The sequence below is a fragment of the Rousettus aegyptiacus genome, unplaced genomic scaffold, assembly GCF_014176215.1.
Source record: "Rousettus aegyptiacus isolate mRouAeg1 unplaced genomic scaffold, mRouAeg1.p scaffold_m13_p_2, whole genome shotgun sequence".
NCBI classification, from domain to species: domain Eukaryota; kingdom Metazoa; phylum Chordata; class Mammalia; order Chiroptera; family Pteropodidae; genus Rousettus; species Rousettus aegyptiacus.
The window spans coordinates 155,645,671-155,665,659 of NW_023416295.1; the positions used below are offsets into that span (position 1 = coordinate 155,645,671).

At 35.2% G+C, this 19,989-nt stretch overlaps 1 protein-coding gene and 1 pseudogene across 2 annotated transcripts; one reads left to right on the forward strand and one right to left on the reverse strand.

Annotated features, from left to right (window-relative positions):
* Nucleotides 1-756: 756 nt before the first annotated feature.
* On the forward strand, nt 757-15,544 carry LOC107498332 (C-type lectin domain family 4 member A). Of its 2 annotated transcripts, XM_016121326.2 has the most exons (7): nt 757-1,626; nt 1,946-2,139; nt 3,685-3,801; nt 5,343-5,444; nt 11,986-12,137; nt 13,233-13,348; nt 14,354-15,544. In XM_016121326.2, the coding sequence occupies exons 2-7, from the start codon at nt 2,058-2,060 to the stop codon at nt 14,493-14,495; spliced, it is 711 nt and encodes a 236-aa protein (XP_015976812.2). In that variant the 5' UTR covers nt 757-1,626; nt 1,946-2,057; the 3' UTR covers nt 14,496-15,544. The 2 variants fall into 2 exon arrangements, with proteins under 2 accessions (XP_015976812.2, XP_015976811.2); XM_016121325.2 differs by having other exon boundaries at nt 757-2,139.
* A 182-nt stretch (nt 15,545-15,726) lies between these two features.
* Nucleotides 15,727-15,845, reverse strand: LOC118614224 (annotated as a pseudogene).
* Nucleotides 15,846-19,989: the final 4,144 nt, after the last annotated feature.

A 19,989-nucleotide genomic window follows, 5' to 3' on the forward strand; every position in this document is an offset into this window, starting at 1 on the left:
TATTGGGAGAAGGGTAAGTGCATGCACATCTGTCCACATGCAAGTGCTTATTAGGTCCAGTAGTTAATTGCTAGAAAATGTGTAAAAATTAGCTCTTCCCCTTCTCTTAGTGGTGAGGTTCTTGGAGGCTGAGCAGGATAAAGAGGCTGTCCATGGGGTGGAGCAGCCCAATGTAGGGAGTCCGAGCCCAGACAGGGTGAGGAGGGCTTACGTACATGAGGGTCACCTTGCGTATGATGTTAGAGCCTAAGTGGGGTAAGGATGGAGTCCAAGTGGAGATTGAGCCCTGCATCCAGAATCAAGAGTGCAGAGAAAGTAAGGAGGCCTTCTTATGGCAGGTGTCAGACTTGATCAAGGTGAGGAGGATGTCCATGGGGGTTGGCTATCCTTGTGCCAGAACACCAAAGCAGAATGAAGAGGCATCATGAACAATGGAGGCCCTGACTGGGGAGGCAGAGCGTAATCAGGGAGAGAAAGACATCTTAGGGAGGGCGTGGCAGCCAAGATGGAAGATAGGCTCTATTCAGGGGATTGATCAAACATGGGATAAACGAACAAAACAGAAACAGAACAAACTGATGGTTGCCAGATGGGAAGGGGGATTGGGAGCCTGAGTGAAAAAGGTAAAGGGATTAAGAAGTACAAACTGGTAGTTACAAAATAGTCAAGAGGATGTAAAGTACAGCATAGGGAATATACTCAATAATATTGTAATAACTATGTGTAGTGCCAGGTAGGTACTAATCAGGGGGATCACTTCATAAATTATATAAATGTCTAACTACTATGCTGTATACCTGAAACTAATAAAATAGTATTGAATGTCAACTGTAATTGAAAAAAATTTAAAGGATAATGGAAGCAAATTTCTTATTGTCACACAAGGGAGTTAGAAGTGTGGAAAGGGAGAAAACTAGATAGAATAAACTCTTTTGTGTTGGAATTAGAGATATTAGTATGAACTTATATTTTAATATGTTTAGATATAGAAATATATATAACGTGTGTGTGCACACACACGTATGTGTGTGTGGATATGTATGTTATGCAGCAGAGGGAGGAGTTAGGTGGGAGAGATTAAAAGAAGGAGGATCATTTGGGGAGAACTGAATTGGGTGTGAGCTGGGAGCATGTCTGTGGAAAGTCTACATGAAGGATTTAATTTTTGGAGTCTTTTTCTTTTGGCTTTTGGGGGCGGAAACCATATCTAGCACTCAGTTTATCTCCTTGTAAATTCCGATTCCATTAAGTTATCCTAACTGTTAAAAAATAATATATACCTGTATAGCTTTTCGTTGTGGTGTTATGGGGGTTAAAGGGACAGAGAAGGCTGAAATAGAGAAGGGTGGCTTACTCTTCTAACATCCGATAGAAAAAGCTGCTTTCAGGAGTTGCTGGAAATGAATGGAGATTCATGACGTAGGTAGAAAAAGCAGAAAAGCAGAGAGCACTGAGGAGCAGCTTCAGAAAGCATGTGATGTAAACTTTTATTTCCCCACTATGTTAGAGGACGTCAATTCTCGAGACTGAGAAGTTGACATGCAAGTTTTTGTCAAAGATCCTTTTAGAGTGTGGTCCCCAAAAGTTTTCTGATCAGCCACAAATGATGGGGAGAATGCAGTATAAGTGAGTACATGCCAAGATTGGTTGGTCTACAAATAATTATGTTTACATGCAGATGCACACAAATATTTAAATTTTATTCTTGCCGATCAGTTTAAATAACAGTTCTCAGAACAAATTTCTCTAATTGCTTAGTTCCTTTTTCCTTCCTGTTTCTTCATGTTTTGAGTTCCTTCTTTTATTACCCTCGCTAGTATATGTTTAAAGGCTGTGATTTCCAGTATGCTGGTCTTGGACACGGGTCCTTTGTCTTGAGGTTTTCAGTTTTAATGAGATTGTTTTCATGGCTACTTGCCTATCCGGGGCCTCTTTTCTCATTTAGTTTCACAGTCTGAAGTATGACAAGTTACTGTGATGTCTGGTTTTCATTTGAAGACATTTTAAGGAAGAGATGAAAATTATTTTTTGAAGAAAGAAGAAGGTTTCGTCTCAATATGACTTCAGAGATTACTTATGCTGAAGTGAGGTTCAAAAATGAATCCGAGGCCTCAGGCACCAAATCAGAGCCTCTTGCAGGTAAGAAACACTTTCTGGTGGTCAGAGTTAATGATGAGATGAAGGGTGAAGAGGGAATACTGTAAACAAAGTGTAGGTGATAGTAGCTGGTTTTTTTGACTGGTTACAGTTTGGAAATACAGGGTTCTCAGAAGATTGAGTTGCCTGAAGATAAACATTGAAGGTTGTACAGTTGTACTATAACAAAACTGAGGTGTGAGAAATCCACTACAGTCCTGAGCTAAATAGAGTGCTAATTATGCAGAAAAGTTGTCCTGTGTCTTCTGAGGCTCCGTGATACTGCAGTCAAGAAATTGGGCACAAAAACAAAGCCCACTAAATTATCCATAGCCCCTGCAGATTGATGAACTAGTGGGCTTTGTTTCTTGGTCAATTAGAGGGGAAGAGTTTGGGTGGAGAGTGTTGTGGGTGTATTTGTTAATACTGGACTAACGTGGAACAAAAGATCATTGCAGATAAAAGACTAGAAAGTCTTATAAAGAAAGTCCCTTATATCTTAAGGGAAAATTGCTCTATAATCAGAACATCCCTTGCATATTGTATCTCTGAGATGGATTCGACTAAGGTTGGGACTAGATAAAATAACTTGAGTAGCACATATGATATTTCAGATATAGAGCAAAAGAGAGGAAAAAGAAAAGCACGTAGATTATATACTATAAGAAGCTGTAAGAAAGGGGTTTTGATTGCTTATGTTTTCCAAAACACTTCTGTAGAGATATGGAGAATGCTCAGGAAAAAAAATTTTCCCCTTAAAAATTGTATATAACTTCTTTACTGTATTTTAAAATGTTTCCTGTAGAAAATATTAAAAACTAGAGGTACATAAAAATTTGAGTTTTATTCTTACCATGTAGAGATAACTATTACTTACATGGTATTTTATGTTCTTCCAGATAGAAATATATATAAATACATATCTGTATTTTTTCTAAAAATGAGATCACAATATACATTACTGAGGAGGGTTTTTCTCCGCTACTTGGCAATATATCATAACTTTGAGAAAATTCTTAACCATGAAATGGTGACTAAAAAGTTCTGACATTATCTTAAGGATGTGATGAGAGATAATTATAAATATTTATCTGCTCTGGCATTATTTAAAGTAATTAGAGTTGGAAACAACCTGGAAAATTATTTAAGTATGTAATTAAATACTACATAACCATAATAGAGTATAATAGAAGAAAATATGGTGGTATGAATAATGTTCATTATATAACATATAAGAAAATAATAGGTCAAAATCCAGTATGTTCAATGTGTCAATCATGTAGGAAAATGTGTGTGTATATATACTCTAACAATTGCTGAAAGGATATATACCCAGAATATTAATAATAGTTGCCCTCAATGGCAGAAATTTGTACTTTTATGTATTTTTCAAAGTTTCTACAATGAACATCATTATTTCCTTCCTATTTTTGTATTATTTCAAATGTTATATTGTTAGTAATAAGTATGTCATCCAAGAAGAGGAAGAGAAGGAAAAAGAGTAAGTAAAGGGTATTACTGAGTAAACTAATTTAATTTTTCCTTCAGCTCTTAAAGAGAAGACCAGCCCTCAGGGAAGTAACTTCAGTTATTCCAAGGTACTTTTTCTCTCATTGCTGACACTTCTGCTGCTATTGGCAATCTCATTTGTTATCGCTTTTATCAGTAAGTACCCAAATGAAACTATAAGGAATGTCTGTCTTACCCAAGGAGAGGATATTCATTAGATACTGATATTTAACAATGGGTTTATCCAGAAATCTAGGAAAAAAGTCTTTTCTTGGTGGTGGTGGTGGTGGTGGTGGTGGTGTGTGTGTGTGTGTGTGTGTGTGAGTGAGTGACATAATTAGTGGGAACCCATTGGAAATGTTCTTTATTTGAATTTAGTTATTTTTCTATAAAAATAATGGAATTCACTCTCTTTATAGAAATTGAAGAATATATGTGCATGTATGTGTTTGTGCACAGATACTTAGTTTGGGATGAACATGTGAAACAAGAGATGGGAAGAAATATTCCAGGAAGAGTTTCTCCTTAAATTTTTTCCTTAATTATTTCTCTTCTGCCCAAGACTTGTGAGATCTAAAAGCCACATTAATAGATAGGTGGATTTCTGCAGGTCTTTAGTTTTAAGAATTTATCAAATTGTTAAAAGATGTAAAAACTAGTTTACACATGGGTAGATATTCCGTTCATTCATTTGGTCATTCAATAAGCAACGATGGCCATCTACTTTATGTCAGACACTGTGCCAGACAGAGTCCAGACAGAATCCTTGATCTCAAAAAGTTCAGAGAATGGTGGTAACGGGTCGCATGAACCAGTGGTTACAACATTGCACTGTTGTACAGGCAAGAAGCACGGGAGGCTGAGATAGACTTCCTGAAGGAGGTGACATCTAAAACTGTGTGTACCAAAAACGACACAGATGTGAGATTGCATAGAAAAATGTGGAGATGAAGAGTGATATAAGTATAAATGACTGAAATATATGGTGCTAAATGAACAGTGAGAAATGAAATTGTAAGTGGGAGAAATAAGCAAGGCTTTGATCATGAAGAATGTTGTGCACAATTCCGAAGAGTGCAAACTATTTCCCTGAAGATTATTGTATCAGTTATCGTCTGATGTTTAATAAACCAGTCTAAAGCTTAGTGGATAAAAACAACAACTACTTATTTAGCTCATGATTTTGTGATTTGACAGTCTGGACTGGGCTCAGCTGGTCCTGGCTGAAACCAAGAGTTAAGGGAGATGAGAACTGGGGTCAAGTATTACAAGAAGTCAAAGAGGAAGAGAACTAAGAAGGAGCCTTAGGATATTACTGATGACTATTACAAGGGTAGTTTTACTGGAGTGGTGGAAGCAGAAGCCATTTTCTCTCTATTCTTTTTTCTTCACAGCTTAGCTTTTGCATACATTGAAGGAGTATATGGATAAGTCCCTTTAGACCCATTATAATGGCATTGTCATGTCTTCTTTCAACTACTGATCTTATAGCTATTCCTAGCGAAATCTATGGTTTCAAAATTAGTAGTTTTAGGATTACATTGAATATGGGGTGATGGAAAATTTTTTCCATAGTCAGGATCCTTCTACATAATTGGGCATTTGTAGATTTTGTTTCTATAAGGAATGCAAGAAAGTAATAAAGACCAAAGTCATAACATTACCAGGAAAATGAATGGTCTTACTTTCTTTTTCAGTTTTCTTTCAGAAATATTCTCAGCTTCTTAAAGAAAAAAAGACTTTAACAGAATTAACTCACACAGCATTGGAATGTATGAAAGAAAATTTGACCATGGAAGGTAAAATTAATGTGCCTACAATTTATTTGTTGACTATATTCTGTAAGTACCCCCAATATTTCTGAAAAGAATCACAGGTAGATCATACTAAGAAGTTGAATCTCATGATCATTTTAAGCTGTAAGTGTAAAAATATATAAGATCTAAAGTTCTTATGTGAATATCTTTAATTCGTCTGTGCAAGGTAACAGTGTGAAAAAGGTTATATTGATTCTGGATTTCTTCAGATTTCACTTCTTTCTGAACTTTTTGTACACACTTGGTCTTTTTTTTTCACATAGTTAAAACTTACTCTTTCAAGAGAGATCTAATCCATTTGTGTTTTAAGAAAACACATTGCATGTACAAAAAAACATTTCTGGGAGAATACATAAAGTACTCTTACAGAGTTTTACCTATGGAGTCCAGGGCTGAAGATGCTGGAAGAGAAAGTTTTAGTTTTGTTTGATGAAGATGATGATGATGATGATGATGACGACGATGATGATGATATAAAATGATTTTAATGTGGATGTGAATTATTTAAATTAGAAAAATGGACTATTTTTAGTTTTATAGTTATAGCAAAATTGAGCAGATAATAGAGTTCCCATATTACTCCCTTCCTCTCTGTACACAATTTCCCCAATTATTAACATCTTACATTAGTAAGATATATTCATTACAGCTAATGAACCAGTATTGATAAACTATCATTAAAGTTCAGCATTTATTCAGCTTTCCTTAGTTTTTCCCCCCTCTTTAATTCCCACCCTCCCCCCTCTCCCCCCAACCTATGGATGTTGTTGCTTCCCCTTAAGAACTGGATCTCTGAAGGCGGGGTGTCCCCTCCCACACACTCGTGGGATGCACCCATACTCCCAGGGCCTGGCACCCCCGGTGCACTTGGAGGGGTTTGGCATACTCAGGGAGCAAACCCGGAACCTTCTGCGTATAAAGCAGATGTGCTAACCACTACACTGTGGAGCCGCCCCAGAGTTCTTACCTAATGTTATTTTATTTGTTCTAGGATTCAGGATACCTCATTACATTTAATTTTCATGTCTTTTTGGACTCTCTTGGCTGTGATAATTTTTCTGAATGTTTTTGTTTTTGATGACTTTAACAGTTTTGAGGAATAATGGCCAAGTATATTATAGGCTATTCCTCTATTGGAAATTGTCTGATATTTTTGTAATGATTAGATAGGGGTTATTGGTTTTTTGGAGGAAGATCACAGACACGAAGTACCATTTTCATCACCTTATATCAAGGGTATTTACCAACATGATTTTTGACGATTAATTATCTGTCTGAGGTAGTGTTTGTCAGATTTCTCCATTATAAAGTTATTCCCCCTCCTCCTTTTCATAATGTACTCTTTGGAGGGAAGTTGCCGTGTGCAGTCTTCAATTAAGTATTGAAGAATTATAACCCCTGTGTTTAGGGTGGAGTATTATGTTAGTCTGCTTGGACTGCCATTCCAAAATACAGGTATTCCTCGCTTTTAGAAAGTTTGCATTATGCCACTTCACTTTCACAAAAGACCTAAATTAGTACCTGTTTTTGCTAACCAAAAGAAATTTGAAGACTTTTGCTTTTACAAAAAAAGTCAAAAAGCAAAACAAGTACTTAGCATTTAATTTACAGTGAGCTGTTATAGAGGCAGTGTGCCCCCTGAACAGCGAGCGGGGCCCCACCAAGCTTTGAGCTGTGTCTGCGAGCATCTGTGCTTTATCTTGATTTATTTTGTGCATCCATGAACAACCAGATATATCCTAAGGTATCAGAAAAGCCTAAGAGAGGTTATTTTTGTTTTGGATCTGGGAATGCTCGAAAACATTTCCATGTAAATTAATGGTAATTGCTTCTTTGCTTTATGCCACTTTGGCTTACAAAAGGTTTCATAGGAACTCTCTATTTTTGGGTAGTAGGGGGAATCTGTATCACAAACTGGATGGCTTAAACAACGGACCTCTCTTCATCAGCACTTGCTGCTTCGCCTTGCACTTTATGTAATAGAGATGCTTTGTTTACTTAAATTTTATGAACCAACCTTTACTAGCTTTAAACTTTTCTTCTGCAGCTTCCTCACCTCTCTCAGTCTTCATAGAATTTAAGGGAGTTATGACCTTACTCTGGATTAGGCTTTGGTTTAAGGGAATGTTTTGGCTTGTTTGATCTTCTAACCAGACCACTAAAACTTTCTCCATACCAGCAATAAGGCTATTTTGCTTTCTTATTTATGTGCTCACTAGAGTAGCACTTTTAATTTCCTTCGAAAACTTTTTCTTTGCATCACAGCTTGGCTAACTGTTTGGGGTAAGAGGCCTTGCGTTCAGCCTGTCTTGGCTTTCAAAATGCCTTACTCACTAGGCTTAATCATTTCTAGCTTTTAATTTAAAGTGAGAGATGTGCAACCTTTCATTTCACTTGAACAATTAGAGGCCATTGTAGAGTTATTCATTGGTCTAATTACAATATTATGCTGTGTCTCAGGGAATAGGGAGATCTGAGGAGAGGAAGAGAAATGGGGAAATGACCAGTCAGTGGAGCAGTCAGAACACAAACATTTATTTATTAAGTTAACTATCCTATATGGGCACGGTTCGCGGTGCCCTCAAACGATTACGATAGTAACATCAAAGATCACTGATCATAGGTCACCATAATATATATAATAATATAATGATGAAAAAGTTTGAAATACTGTGAGAATTACCAAAACGTGACACAGAGACACAAGTGAGCAAATGCTGTCGGAAAAACGGCACCAATAGACTTGCTTAATGCAGGATTGTCACAAACCTTCACTTTATGAGAAACACGATATTTGCAAAGCCCAATAAAGCAAAGTGCAATAAAACGAGGTATGCATGTACTATGTTTATTTTGTTGCTCAAATAGTTCTATCCGTGCCGTTGGGAGCTCATTCAGTTGGCTCCTCTGCGCCTTTGGCTACCCCATCAATGTGTTGTCACATTTTGTTTTTGAGCACTTTCTTCATTTCTGGGGCTACAATATGCTCTGAGTTCATATTGTATATTTTCTTTCCCGGTCTTAGAATCATCTATTTCTCTGAGAGGAGCCATGGCGCCCATTATTGAAGAATAGTATTAGAAACCAAAATCCAGACTAGATATGCTCATTGCTGCTGGGGTGTCATTTCTTTAATACCTTCTCAGCTGACAGAACAACAACCACCAAATATATGTACACACACACATATATATATATATACCTGTGTGTGCTAACTTGTATACGTTTGTGTGTATATTTCTATATGTGTAACTACTTGTATCTATAATAAGTCTAACATCAGTTTTTACTGATATCTCCAACTCTATAATCTATTACCACATGCATCATTCTACCCTATTCCCCTTGCTATCTTTAAATGACCACTCCACTAGTGGGAAATCTGGTTCTTTTTAAAAATTTAATTTTCTTGTTAGTTTCAAGTGTACAGTACATTGGTTAGACATTTATATAGTTTATAAAATGATCCCCCTAATTGCTCTTTAAAGTTTTAAAAATCGAATACAATAAATATTGTATTGATTTTTGACAAATACGTAATGTCATGTATCCATTCTTATAGTATCACACAGAGTAGTTTTACCACTTAAAAATTTCCTGTTCTCTCTCCTCCTCTCCAAACTCTTGGAAATCACTGAAATGTGTACTGTCTCTATAGTTTTGCCTTTTCCAGAATGTCTTATCTTTGAAATTATACAGTAGGTAGTGATTTTACTTTGGCCTATTTTACTTAGCAATATGCATTTAAGGTTCCTCTATGTCCTTCCATGACTTGACAGTTCCATTGTACGGTGTACCAAAGTTTGTTTATCTACCTGTTGAAGGACATCTTGATTGCTTCCAGTTTTTGATGCTTATAAATAAAACCACTATAAACATTTGCATACAGGTTTAGTGCAGATATAAGTTTTCAACTAAATTGGGTTAATACTTACAAGCATAATTGCTGAATCCTATGGGAAGACTATTTTTAGTTTTGTGAGAAACTATCAAACTGTTTTCCAAAGCGGCTGTATCATTTGGCATTTCTACTGCTCAGCATTAGCACTTGGTATTGTCAATTTTTCCGGTCATTCTGATAAGTATGTAGTGGTATCTCATTTGTTTTAATTTGCAATTCATAAATTGCAATGACATTTGATGCCGAGCATCTTTCCATATGCTTATTTATCATCACATCTTCTTTGAATTGGTGTCTATTTAATTTTTGCCCATTTTTAATTGGGTTGTTTGTTTCCTTATTGTTGAGTTTTCAGTGTTCTTTGTATCTTTCAGAGATAAGGCCTTTATCAGATATATGTTTTGCAAATATTTTCTTCTAGTCTGTGGCTTGTCTTTTTATTCTCTTAACCATGTTTTCCACATAGCCGAGACTTTTTATTTTGAGGAGACTAATGGAATTAATTCAGCTGGTTGGATCAATATTTCATGATTGCAGAATCTTAAGTTTGAGATCAAGACACTCATTTCCAAAGAGACAACACAGATACACAAGATACAGGCACACACTCATAGATTATGTTTGATTAGTTTTCTCCATGTAGACAGAATATCAGATGACTGAATAAAGGGAGTTAGTTACTTCAAACAACGAAACATCTCCACTTCAATGATTCAGATAGATTACTTAAAAATAATGGTACACATATTTGTGTGCTAATTTAAACCTCAGAGTTTTGTTTTTTCACTTAAAGGTGCAGAGAATATATTTGATCAGATTCAGTTGTATACATTTCTTTCCAGTATGAGGTCTGCATCACTTGCCTGAATCACATTCAAGTAGGTGTGATCCTCAGGATGACATAATGCCATTTTTCACTCCACTGAATATTTGAGTCCAAATGGTCATAACATCTTAAAGATCTGATGCTTGTTTTATAATTGGCTTTGTCACCCTGAACTGATGAAGGTAAATTATAAAACAATAAATAAATAAGCAGCAATTATCCTAAGGGTGATATAAGTACTGCTTCTAATTACCTTAAAGCAAGCTTTTTAGAGGCAACAATGTGAACTTGTTTGATTAAATATACTAGAAGAACAAGAACTCTCATTTTGGCTTTTTATAAATTTATGAGGTTACATTAATGGAAGGCCCTAGTTATACAAAGCCTGCTATAATGGGATTGTGTCATCCTGGAGATAACTATATAATGATAGCAATAACTCAGTGGAAATATAATGTAGTGCTTATTTAAATTGCTTGTCTTGTAGTGAAACAACATAAAATGCAGTAAGAACTTTGATAAATGTGTTTTGTAAATTCTGATCCTGAATTCCAATCATCCAGTCTGAACAAGGACAATTATATTAATAAGGTTTGTATGTAACATATTCACTTTAATGAAAATAGAACAGCTTTTATGGCATTACTTAATTCAGGTGATGTGGATCAAGTACTATACTCAGTCTCCTGTCTAGCTCACTGTTTGCTTGCAAACTAACCCTCCTACACAGAGGGCAAGGAGAGACATAAGAAAAAAGCAGACCATTCTAAATTGGTAGGTGGTAATTTTAAGGATGTTTCTCCTGGGTTGCTGCAAGAGAAGTAAATCTCTACCCCTAATTGCTAGAATCTTATATTTATATAAAGGCTTTAACTAGGTTCAGTCAGTATACGATGCAAATGGTCTCAACACCACATAACTATCTCAAGGGTGCCTTAAGGCAGCTTCTGTCAAGGAAAAGGAAGTGAAATGCGCATTCCAAAGATAGGAGAGTAGGTGAGGAGCTTTTGATGGACTGGCTTCTGCTTGCAGCTCAACAGGCAGTCATATTCTCTTGATGACCTTCTTTAATGAAGCTTCCTACGTGTCAGAGTAGAAACTGGAAGTCTATTTATTTACATTTTTCGGTCTATTTTGTCTCTGTTGTTCCACTGGGTTATTTCTGTTATTTTGTCTTTCAATTCACTGATTTCTCTGGCCTCTCCATTCTGCTGTTGAGCCCATTCACTGAGATTTTTATTTTTTTGGTTATTATATTTTTCCATTGTAAAATTCCATTTGGTTCTACTTTGTATCTTTAATGTGTTTGCTGAGATTTTCTATTTTTTTCACTAGGTTTAAACATATTTGTACTTTCTTGTTGAAGCACTTTCGTCCTGGTTTCTTTAAAATCTTTGTCAGATAATCCTAATATTTCTGTTACCTTGGTATTGGCCTGTATTTATTTTCTTTTATTAGATTAATTTTGAGAACTTGTGGTGTTTGATATGATAAATACTTTTTCATTGAAACCTGACATTTTTGTATTATGTTTTGGGCATCTGGGTCTTATTTAAAATTTTTGTTTTAGCTGGCTTTTCCTGACATTACTCTGGCAGGGGAACAGGGGCTCTGCTTTGTTACTTCCTGATGTAGGTAGACTTGACCTTGACAGCTGATGGGAGGGACTCCTTGTTATCTCTGAGTGAAGATGGGAGTTCTGGTTTCCATATGTTCCTCCTCAGTCTTTAAGTTTTATACACACTTTGAAAATTACTTGTCTTATATTGCACCTATATGGCCTTCTGTCAATACAGGGAAAGATTGGACCTGCTGCCCAAAGAATTGGAAGTCATTTAGTTTGAACTGCTACTTTATTTCTACTGAAGGGAAAAATTGGGTTGAGAGTGAGAAGAACTGCTCAGGAATGAAGGCTCATCTGTTGGTGATCAACAGCAAGGATGAGCAGGTATCTTCTAATAGAAAATGGAGTCAGGAATGTCACCTGGATTTTGCATTCCTCTCTTAGCTGGGGAGGAGGTTTTTCATTGTTTTGGGATATTGGTTCTGTGGCAAAAGGCTTTCAATGAAATAGATAAGAAAAGCTACCTAAGCTCTTCCATTTCATACCTTCTCCCTGCTTTTATAAAACTAACTGCCCCAAAATAAATGGGGCTATTTAAAATATAACATGTGGCGTTGAGTAGAAGGATAGAAATAGTTCAGCCTGAAATATCAGTTTATTATTTTAACATGTAAATGTTTTTAAAATTATTAACTATTTAACAGAGAAGGAGTTTTAAGTCAAATAGGGAAATAAAGTTCAATCATAGAGAGTCACACTCAACAATCAGAAGTGAAGTAAAAGAATCTCTGAGGTTGTGAAAGAAAAATGATTTAATCTGCAAAAGTTTTCTCAATCCTAACTTTGAAGAATACCATCTCTTAGTGAAGAAAAGAGGGGAAGCAAGTCTGAGATAAGAATTCATTATGATCATGGAAAGAAATTGCTTCCATATGTATTGAACATTGCTATGATCTTAATGTTTGTATCCTCTCCAATTTATATGTTGAAATTCTAATTCCCAAAGGTTATGATATTAGGGACCTTCAAGAGGTACTTAGGTCATGAGGGTGGAGACTTTGTAAATAGATTGGTGTTCTCATAAAAAATACCCCAAGAGCTACATTGTGCTTCTACCATGTGGGGACACAGCTATGTGCTGGCTATGAATCAGGGAGAGGGACTTATGCAATGAACCATGCTAGTTCATTGATCTGGGATTTCAGCCTCCAGAACTGTGAAAAATATATTTCTGTTGTTTCTAAGCTACCCTATCTGTGGTAGCTTGTTATAGCAGTACAACTAGGTTAAGACAAACATCATGCTCATAAGTGATGTATACAATCCTGCACTGCACAGCCAGAGAAGGCCTAGACTCCTGGGCAGGGTTCCCATGCCCAACCTCTCCTTTTCTTCTCTTCTCCCTAAGGCCATAAAGAACTCAATTCAATCTGCAGGCTATACTGTAAAGGTTATAACTGCTTTCTTTTCTTCCCTCAGGATTTTATCACTGAGAAACTGAATAAAAAAGCTGCTTATTTTATGGGGCTATCAGATCCAGAGGGGACAAGAGACTGGCAATGGGTCGATCAGACACCATACAACAAAAATGCCACGTGAGTAGAGAATTAGACAAAGGAATTCTGAGTTTTGGATCATCAGGCGATTCAGAAAGTCCCAACTATTAGCTATTAAAATAAAATAGCTCACTCTTCTTTTGACTCTTGGGCACTAGGTTAAATCATTTTTTTATTATCTCATTTAATTATCACAAGAACTCTATGAGGCACACATTATTTTTCTCATCGTAGAGCTGAGGAAAAGGGGTTTAGAGAGTTTAAATAACTCAGTAAATGTTATCTAGTGACAATGGTCCTGAAACCCGGGTCTATTTGACACCAAAGTCTGTGCTTTAAATCATTACATTTATATCTCTAAATATAACAAATATTCATGTCAGTTAAGATAATAACCAATTTTTACTATATTGTATCTCTCATAAAGCAAATAAACTAAATTCTGATACTTTTATATCATATTTATTTATATGTCTTTTAAAACTCAAGTACTTTAGAACATTTTAATCCTTATATCATCTATGTGAAATATATAGGGATATTACTCTATTCTTAATTTTTTAGATATGTAAATGAGGGAAATTAAATTACTTGTCTAAGCTAATAGGAATAGTAGCAGATTCCGAGATTTTAACTTCTTCCCTAGACTCTAAAAGCAGAACATCATAAAATAAAAAAAAACAAAAAACTACATTGATGCTTGGAATCACAGTGAAAACTTTTCATCATTTAAGGGATCCTATAGACTGACATTTTTCAAGGAACAGGGCATATAGATGACAAATGGAAAGGGAACCTCTAGGATATCTTATGGGAAAATGTTTTAATGCAATAAGATGACACAATGCTGGATGATGTAGGCACAGTTTTCAAGGAAATGCCAGAGACACAGATGGAGAAAATAACTTCACGAGAAGTGGGGGAGAATGATTTGGGCACATCTGCCTTGACTTCCACACAGTTCAACCCCAGCCTTCTCCCTTGCTCTTTCTAACCCTGCTCACTGTTTGAAGACACATCCTCGTCTCTTTTCTCCCCTTTCAGATTCTGGCACCGAGGTGAACCCAGTAGTCCTGATGAGCGTTGTGTTATCTTGAATGCTCCAGTAAGACAATGGGGCTGGAATGATGTCCCTTGTGATAACATTCAAATGTCAATTTGCAAAATGAGAAAGATCTTTTTATGAATGGAACATTCTCCACGAACATCTGGTTGAAGTGGCATCCACCAATAAAGAGATAGCTAATTTGTTTTCTAAAATTCATGTGTAAGTCTTGTATAAGTGATAGAAGTTTTCAGAAGGCTGTCACCTATTCCACTTAAGATAAAACCAGTATATATATGTTCACTGATTTATTCATTCATAAAATAAATATTTATTGAGCATTTGCCATGTGCAGACACTAGACTGGATAGCCTATTGGCAGACAAATGGAGGGAGCATGAGCCTTCTCTCCCAATTTTTGTCTAATTGCTAAGAAGTTAGATACTGATATAATGATTTGATTTGATTATAATTGCTAAGAAATTAGATACTGATATAATGATTTCATCTATCTGGATTTTCCTTTTTATGGGTTGGTCAAAAGCAAAATAATATCAACCGTTACACTCCATTTCTCTCAGACAGATTTATTATTTTCACTGAAAGCATGTTATGTGACAGTTGGAATATAATATACATTAATTGGAAGATAATTCCAGCTTCAGCCCAATAGGCTCTTGGGCTTCTTAACATTCTCTGTTTGGTCTTAGACTGTCATTTAACATCAGACTACAGGCACAGGATAATCAGAGATTGAGCATTGGATAGTTAGAATTAGAAAATTATTATTTAGAATTAAAATTAGAAATTATTGCTGGTGTGAAAAATAATATAAACAAACCCACTTTAAAATCTCAAATCTTTGGAATGTTAAAACTTGGCCAAATAATCTTTGGACTGGGCCTAAAGCAGCATTGTATCCCAAACAACTGTTTGCAAAGATAACAAGAAAAGCTGATGGTATGACTGCCTGACTGAAAATTAAAGACATTCTTTAGAATTAGCATTGCTGTGTTAATCTATCTGCACCTATAGAAAGCCCTTTCTTCTATTCATGTGATTGTTCCCCTTACCTTTCTCAGAAGTAACTCTCACCTTCAACTCCTCGTGGGAACACTATTTGGGTTTCTGTCTGAATCAATGCTTCCAGAATAGTTTTTGGGTCTCAAATAAATGTTCATTGCTTCTCACTTTGGCATTTTATTTGGCCTTTTATTTTCATGTTAACACTGGTGACTTAACATAGATTTATATTCATCAGGTATTCTGATACCTTTTTTTGTTTTTGTTTTTTAAGCGAGGGAACCCTTGGTCGACCTCACAGATTGCAAAGACCTCGTCAATTTATAATCCCTTATATTTTTATTTTTTATGCCTATAGCACCTGGTCTTCCTAGGTGGTCTCCTATGCAAGCACTAACCAGGTCCTACCCTGCTTAGCTTCCGAGATCAGATGGAATTGGACTTGTTCAGGGTGCCATGGCCGTAGACCTGATATGTTTTTTGTTTTGCTTAGTTTTATGGTTTCTATGTGTGGATTACCACCCAAAATGGCCCCTTGTGTATTTATGTTCCCTCTTTTACGAAAGTTCTTACAGAGCAACAGATCGTTTTCTTTCTACAAGGCCTATAATTAATTGCTTTAGTATATTAGTTAGTTATAACTGATCATGATAAAGCTAATTCTCATCACGGCTATTCCAATATGACTTGAGATTATACTCTGTTTTATTTTTTTTCTCTCTTTCTCTTTCTCTCTTGCTTCTTTCCTTCCTTTCTTTCTTCCTTCCTTCCTTCCTTCCTTCCTTCCTTCCTTCCTTCCTTCCTTCCTTCCTTCTTTACTTTCTTCCTTCCCCCACTTCTTTTTTTTTTTTGCACAGAATGTTTTTTTATGTTAAACTCTTCATATTAAAATAAAAATGACTGTGATCATGTCACCCTGAATAAGCCCTATCCTGTCTGATCTCAGAAGTTAAGCAGGGTAGGGCCTGGTTAGTACTTGCTTGCATGAGAGACCATCTAGGAAGACCAGGTGCTATAGGCATAAAAAGTAAAAATAAAAAATAAAGGATTGTAAGCTGACAAGTTGATCTGTGAGGTCAACCAAGGGTTGCCTCGCCTAAAAAAAAATAATAATAATAAAATAATAAAATAAAATAAAATAAAATAAAATAAAATAAAATAAAAATAAGTCAAAGACAGTAATTGTCTTTTCAGGAAAAAGAAATATCAATACTCACTGACATTAGTTAATACCTTCAGTAAGAGTCTGTCATATCATTAAGTATTATCCCCTGGTATGATGAGAAAAGACAGTCCTATCATCTTTATAGTTGATCATTTTACATTATAGCCAGGACTACAATAATTATATTATTCTAGTCTCAATTTTTTTTTCTGGTTCACATAATTTTAGTCGACCGATTTTTCATGTTGAGGAGGTGTTGTTGGTTATGTCAAGTAAATTATTAAGAGCAAGCACTTTAAAAAAGCAGTAATCAAAATTTTAAGAGTTTCTGTATTAGTCTTTGCATACTGCATTAAGGATTTGTATTCTTTAGTATACATGCATGGATGGGGGAACATATCAGAAAGTCACGATGTGTATTTATTTTGGTAAATATTTTCAGTTTTATACCTGTACAGTAATTTTTTCTTTCTTTTTTTATGGTGACATTGGTTAATGAAATACCAACATGTATTTTTTTTAAATCAATTAATTAATTAATTTTTATGGTGACATTGCTTAACAAAATCTGTAAGTTTCAGCTGTACACTATAACATTAAGGCATATATACGTTTACACTGTGTGTTCATCTCCCATAGTTAGATTTCTTTCTGTCACTACATATTTGGCCCCCTTTACCCTGTCTACCTCCCCATCCCCTCTCCCCACTCCCTGTGGTAACCACTAGTCTATTATCCATGTCCATGAGTCTCTGTTTGTTTGTCCTGTTCGTTTGTTGCTTTTAGGTTTATATCCCACATATAAGTCATATCATGTTGTTTTCAATTGTTTCTGTCTGTCTTATTTTGCTTAGCACGATTATCTCGAGGTCCAACCATGTCGTTGCAAATGACAGTATTTCATCTCTTCTTATGGCTGAGTAATATTCTATTGTATGTATGTTCCACGGCGTCTTTATCCAATCATCCTTTATAGGACACTTGGGTTACTTCCATGTCCTGGCCACCGTGTACCCGGATTTTCTTGATGCAACTGAGTAATTACATTTACCACTCATTTCCTAACTATATCTAAAGTTGAGTTATTTTTATATGGGTCTTATGTTATCCACTGTCTAGAAAATTTACAATTTATTTCCTAGAAAGCAACTTACATGACAATTCTGAGGAAACTTCATTTACAATGAGATTTTCCTGTTATTACTTTCATCATATGGGGGTAGAATGTAGGACAGGCAAAAAGAACCACTTTACTAAATGCCTTTGCTTGTCAGAATAGAAGGTGTGCTTGTACTGGAGTGAAATGGAGAATGGTGATATTGATCAGTACTGGAATTTTTCTCCTCATTCCACATTACATTTATGAATGTGGTTCAGAGCCTATTTTTAAAAATTTTCACAAGAACATCATTAAATCAAAATCGTGTATAATAGATTTTATGTAAGATTTGTGTTTATAGAGTGACATTTAAGTGAAGCAGCCTCTGGCTGGTAGTTTTAAGATACTAAGTTTTGGGGTAGCCTATTCAACAATGTACAACTGAGACACCTTCGAATTGTATCACACTTTTGAACTAAGTTTCTGAAACATAGTCAATCACACTGTTGTCTCTGAAAAGATTAGTAACAATTTAGAAATTAGAACAGATTAATTTTACCATTACTGAACAAAAGGCGAAATTAAAGTGTTCATTTTTTAATATCATTTAATTCCTATTCTTTAGAGTGGTCATATTATACACATGTGGTTCTTAAATAAAAAATGTTTACTATAATATAAGTTTTTTTCTATTATTAAGGATGTGCAATCAAAAATTGTTTTGAGATCATTATTCTAGGAGATGGATCTTAAAATGCTTGTCTGATGTCTAGGCAAATGTTCTCTCTAAGGTAAAAGAAAAAGACAAGCTACATACAGAACTATTTGAAGAAAAAAATGTGTTTATGTGTCAGTTTTATTTGGCAGATGTATTTAAGTCTATAAATAAAATACATATAATTTTTGGCTCTATATTCATCTCTGTAGTTGTTATTGAAAACAAATAAACATATAAACAAGTAAACCTACCAATGTTTTAAGCACTTTTGGTCAAATTGCCACTTAGTGAATGGAAGAGGAAGCAGAAAATCTGTGGAATATCTGGTACTAGGGAGAACACTTTTGCCTATTGGGATTGAAATGATCGACCCGGATGATTTCTCTGAGGTGGGAATCTCCTAAGACCTGACAACTTCCAGGGCCTGTTCAATGTTAATTTTCTTTAGATGACCTTAAAACGGAAACATGGATTAATAGTTTCATCTTTGCCAATATGGAAATTATCAATGTTGTACACTTTGTCAAAGATAAATTTAATGATTCAAGGATGGAAGCAATAATGTGACAATTCAACTGTATTAAATCAAATGTTCAGTATAAAGGTTTTTGTTTTGTTTTGTTTACTAGTATAAGTGTTTGATTCATCACATCTTCACAATGAAATGCTCGGTGTCAGGTAAACTTGTTACAAATGTGATTTTATAATAAAGAACGAGTGTTTGAGACCTTGGCATATATTGTTGGTCTATTTATTCCTTCTTTATTACAATAAAAGCTTAAATGTTATTTAGAGAATCACTTTCCTTCATGCACATGGGATGCTAACCTCATATTCAGCTTTGTGGGTGGATACTAATGAAACCAAGGTGATCAAAACTATCACCTTGTAGTTTGTACGTATTCCTAAACTGGTTTGTTTAGGAATAGGTACAAACTACAAATCATTCCAATGAACTGCCTCGCCTTGTTTTCAGAGGGAGCTTATGTCCCTCTCCCAAATAATATGCTTGCTACAGATGGTTATTCTATGACCATCATGAGAACTAGCCTTAGGATGACAGGAACACTGTAGATTGTAGAGTAGGATGATGGAAAAATCTGTTTTCTTAAGTGTGTTGTCAAGCCACCAAATCAACTATTCCTAAAGCATGTTCTACCCTGAAATTTTGATAATGAAAGCTACTAAATTTTCTAATTATTTAAATCTGATTGAATCTGAATGAATATAGAGTCAAAAATTCTATGTATTTTATTTATAAATTTATAAGAAAGTATATTGCTTTTAGTGACCAAACCTCACTGAAGTTTTAATTTACACAGAGGAAAAACTGGTATCTTAACAATATTGAGTTTTCCTATTCATGAATATGAAATATTATTCCATTTTTTAAGATCTTTGGTTCCTTTCTTCAGAGTTCTGTAGTTTTCCTCACATAGATCTTGCACATATTTGGTTTAATTTATACCTAACTATTGTCTCTCTTTTATTTTTATGCTAATATAAATGGTGTTTTAAGTTTCAAATCCCAATTACTCATTGCTAGTTTATATGAAAGCGACTAACTTTTGTATGTTAATCCTGTATCCTTCCACCTTGCTTCAAGTACTTATCAGCTCCAGGAGTTTAT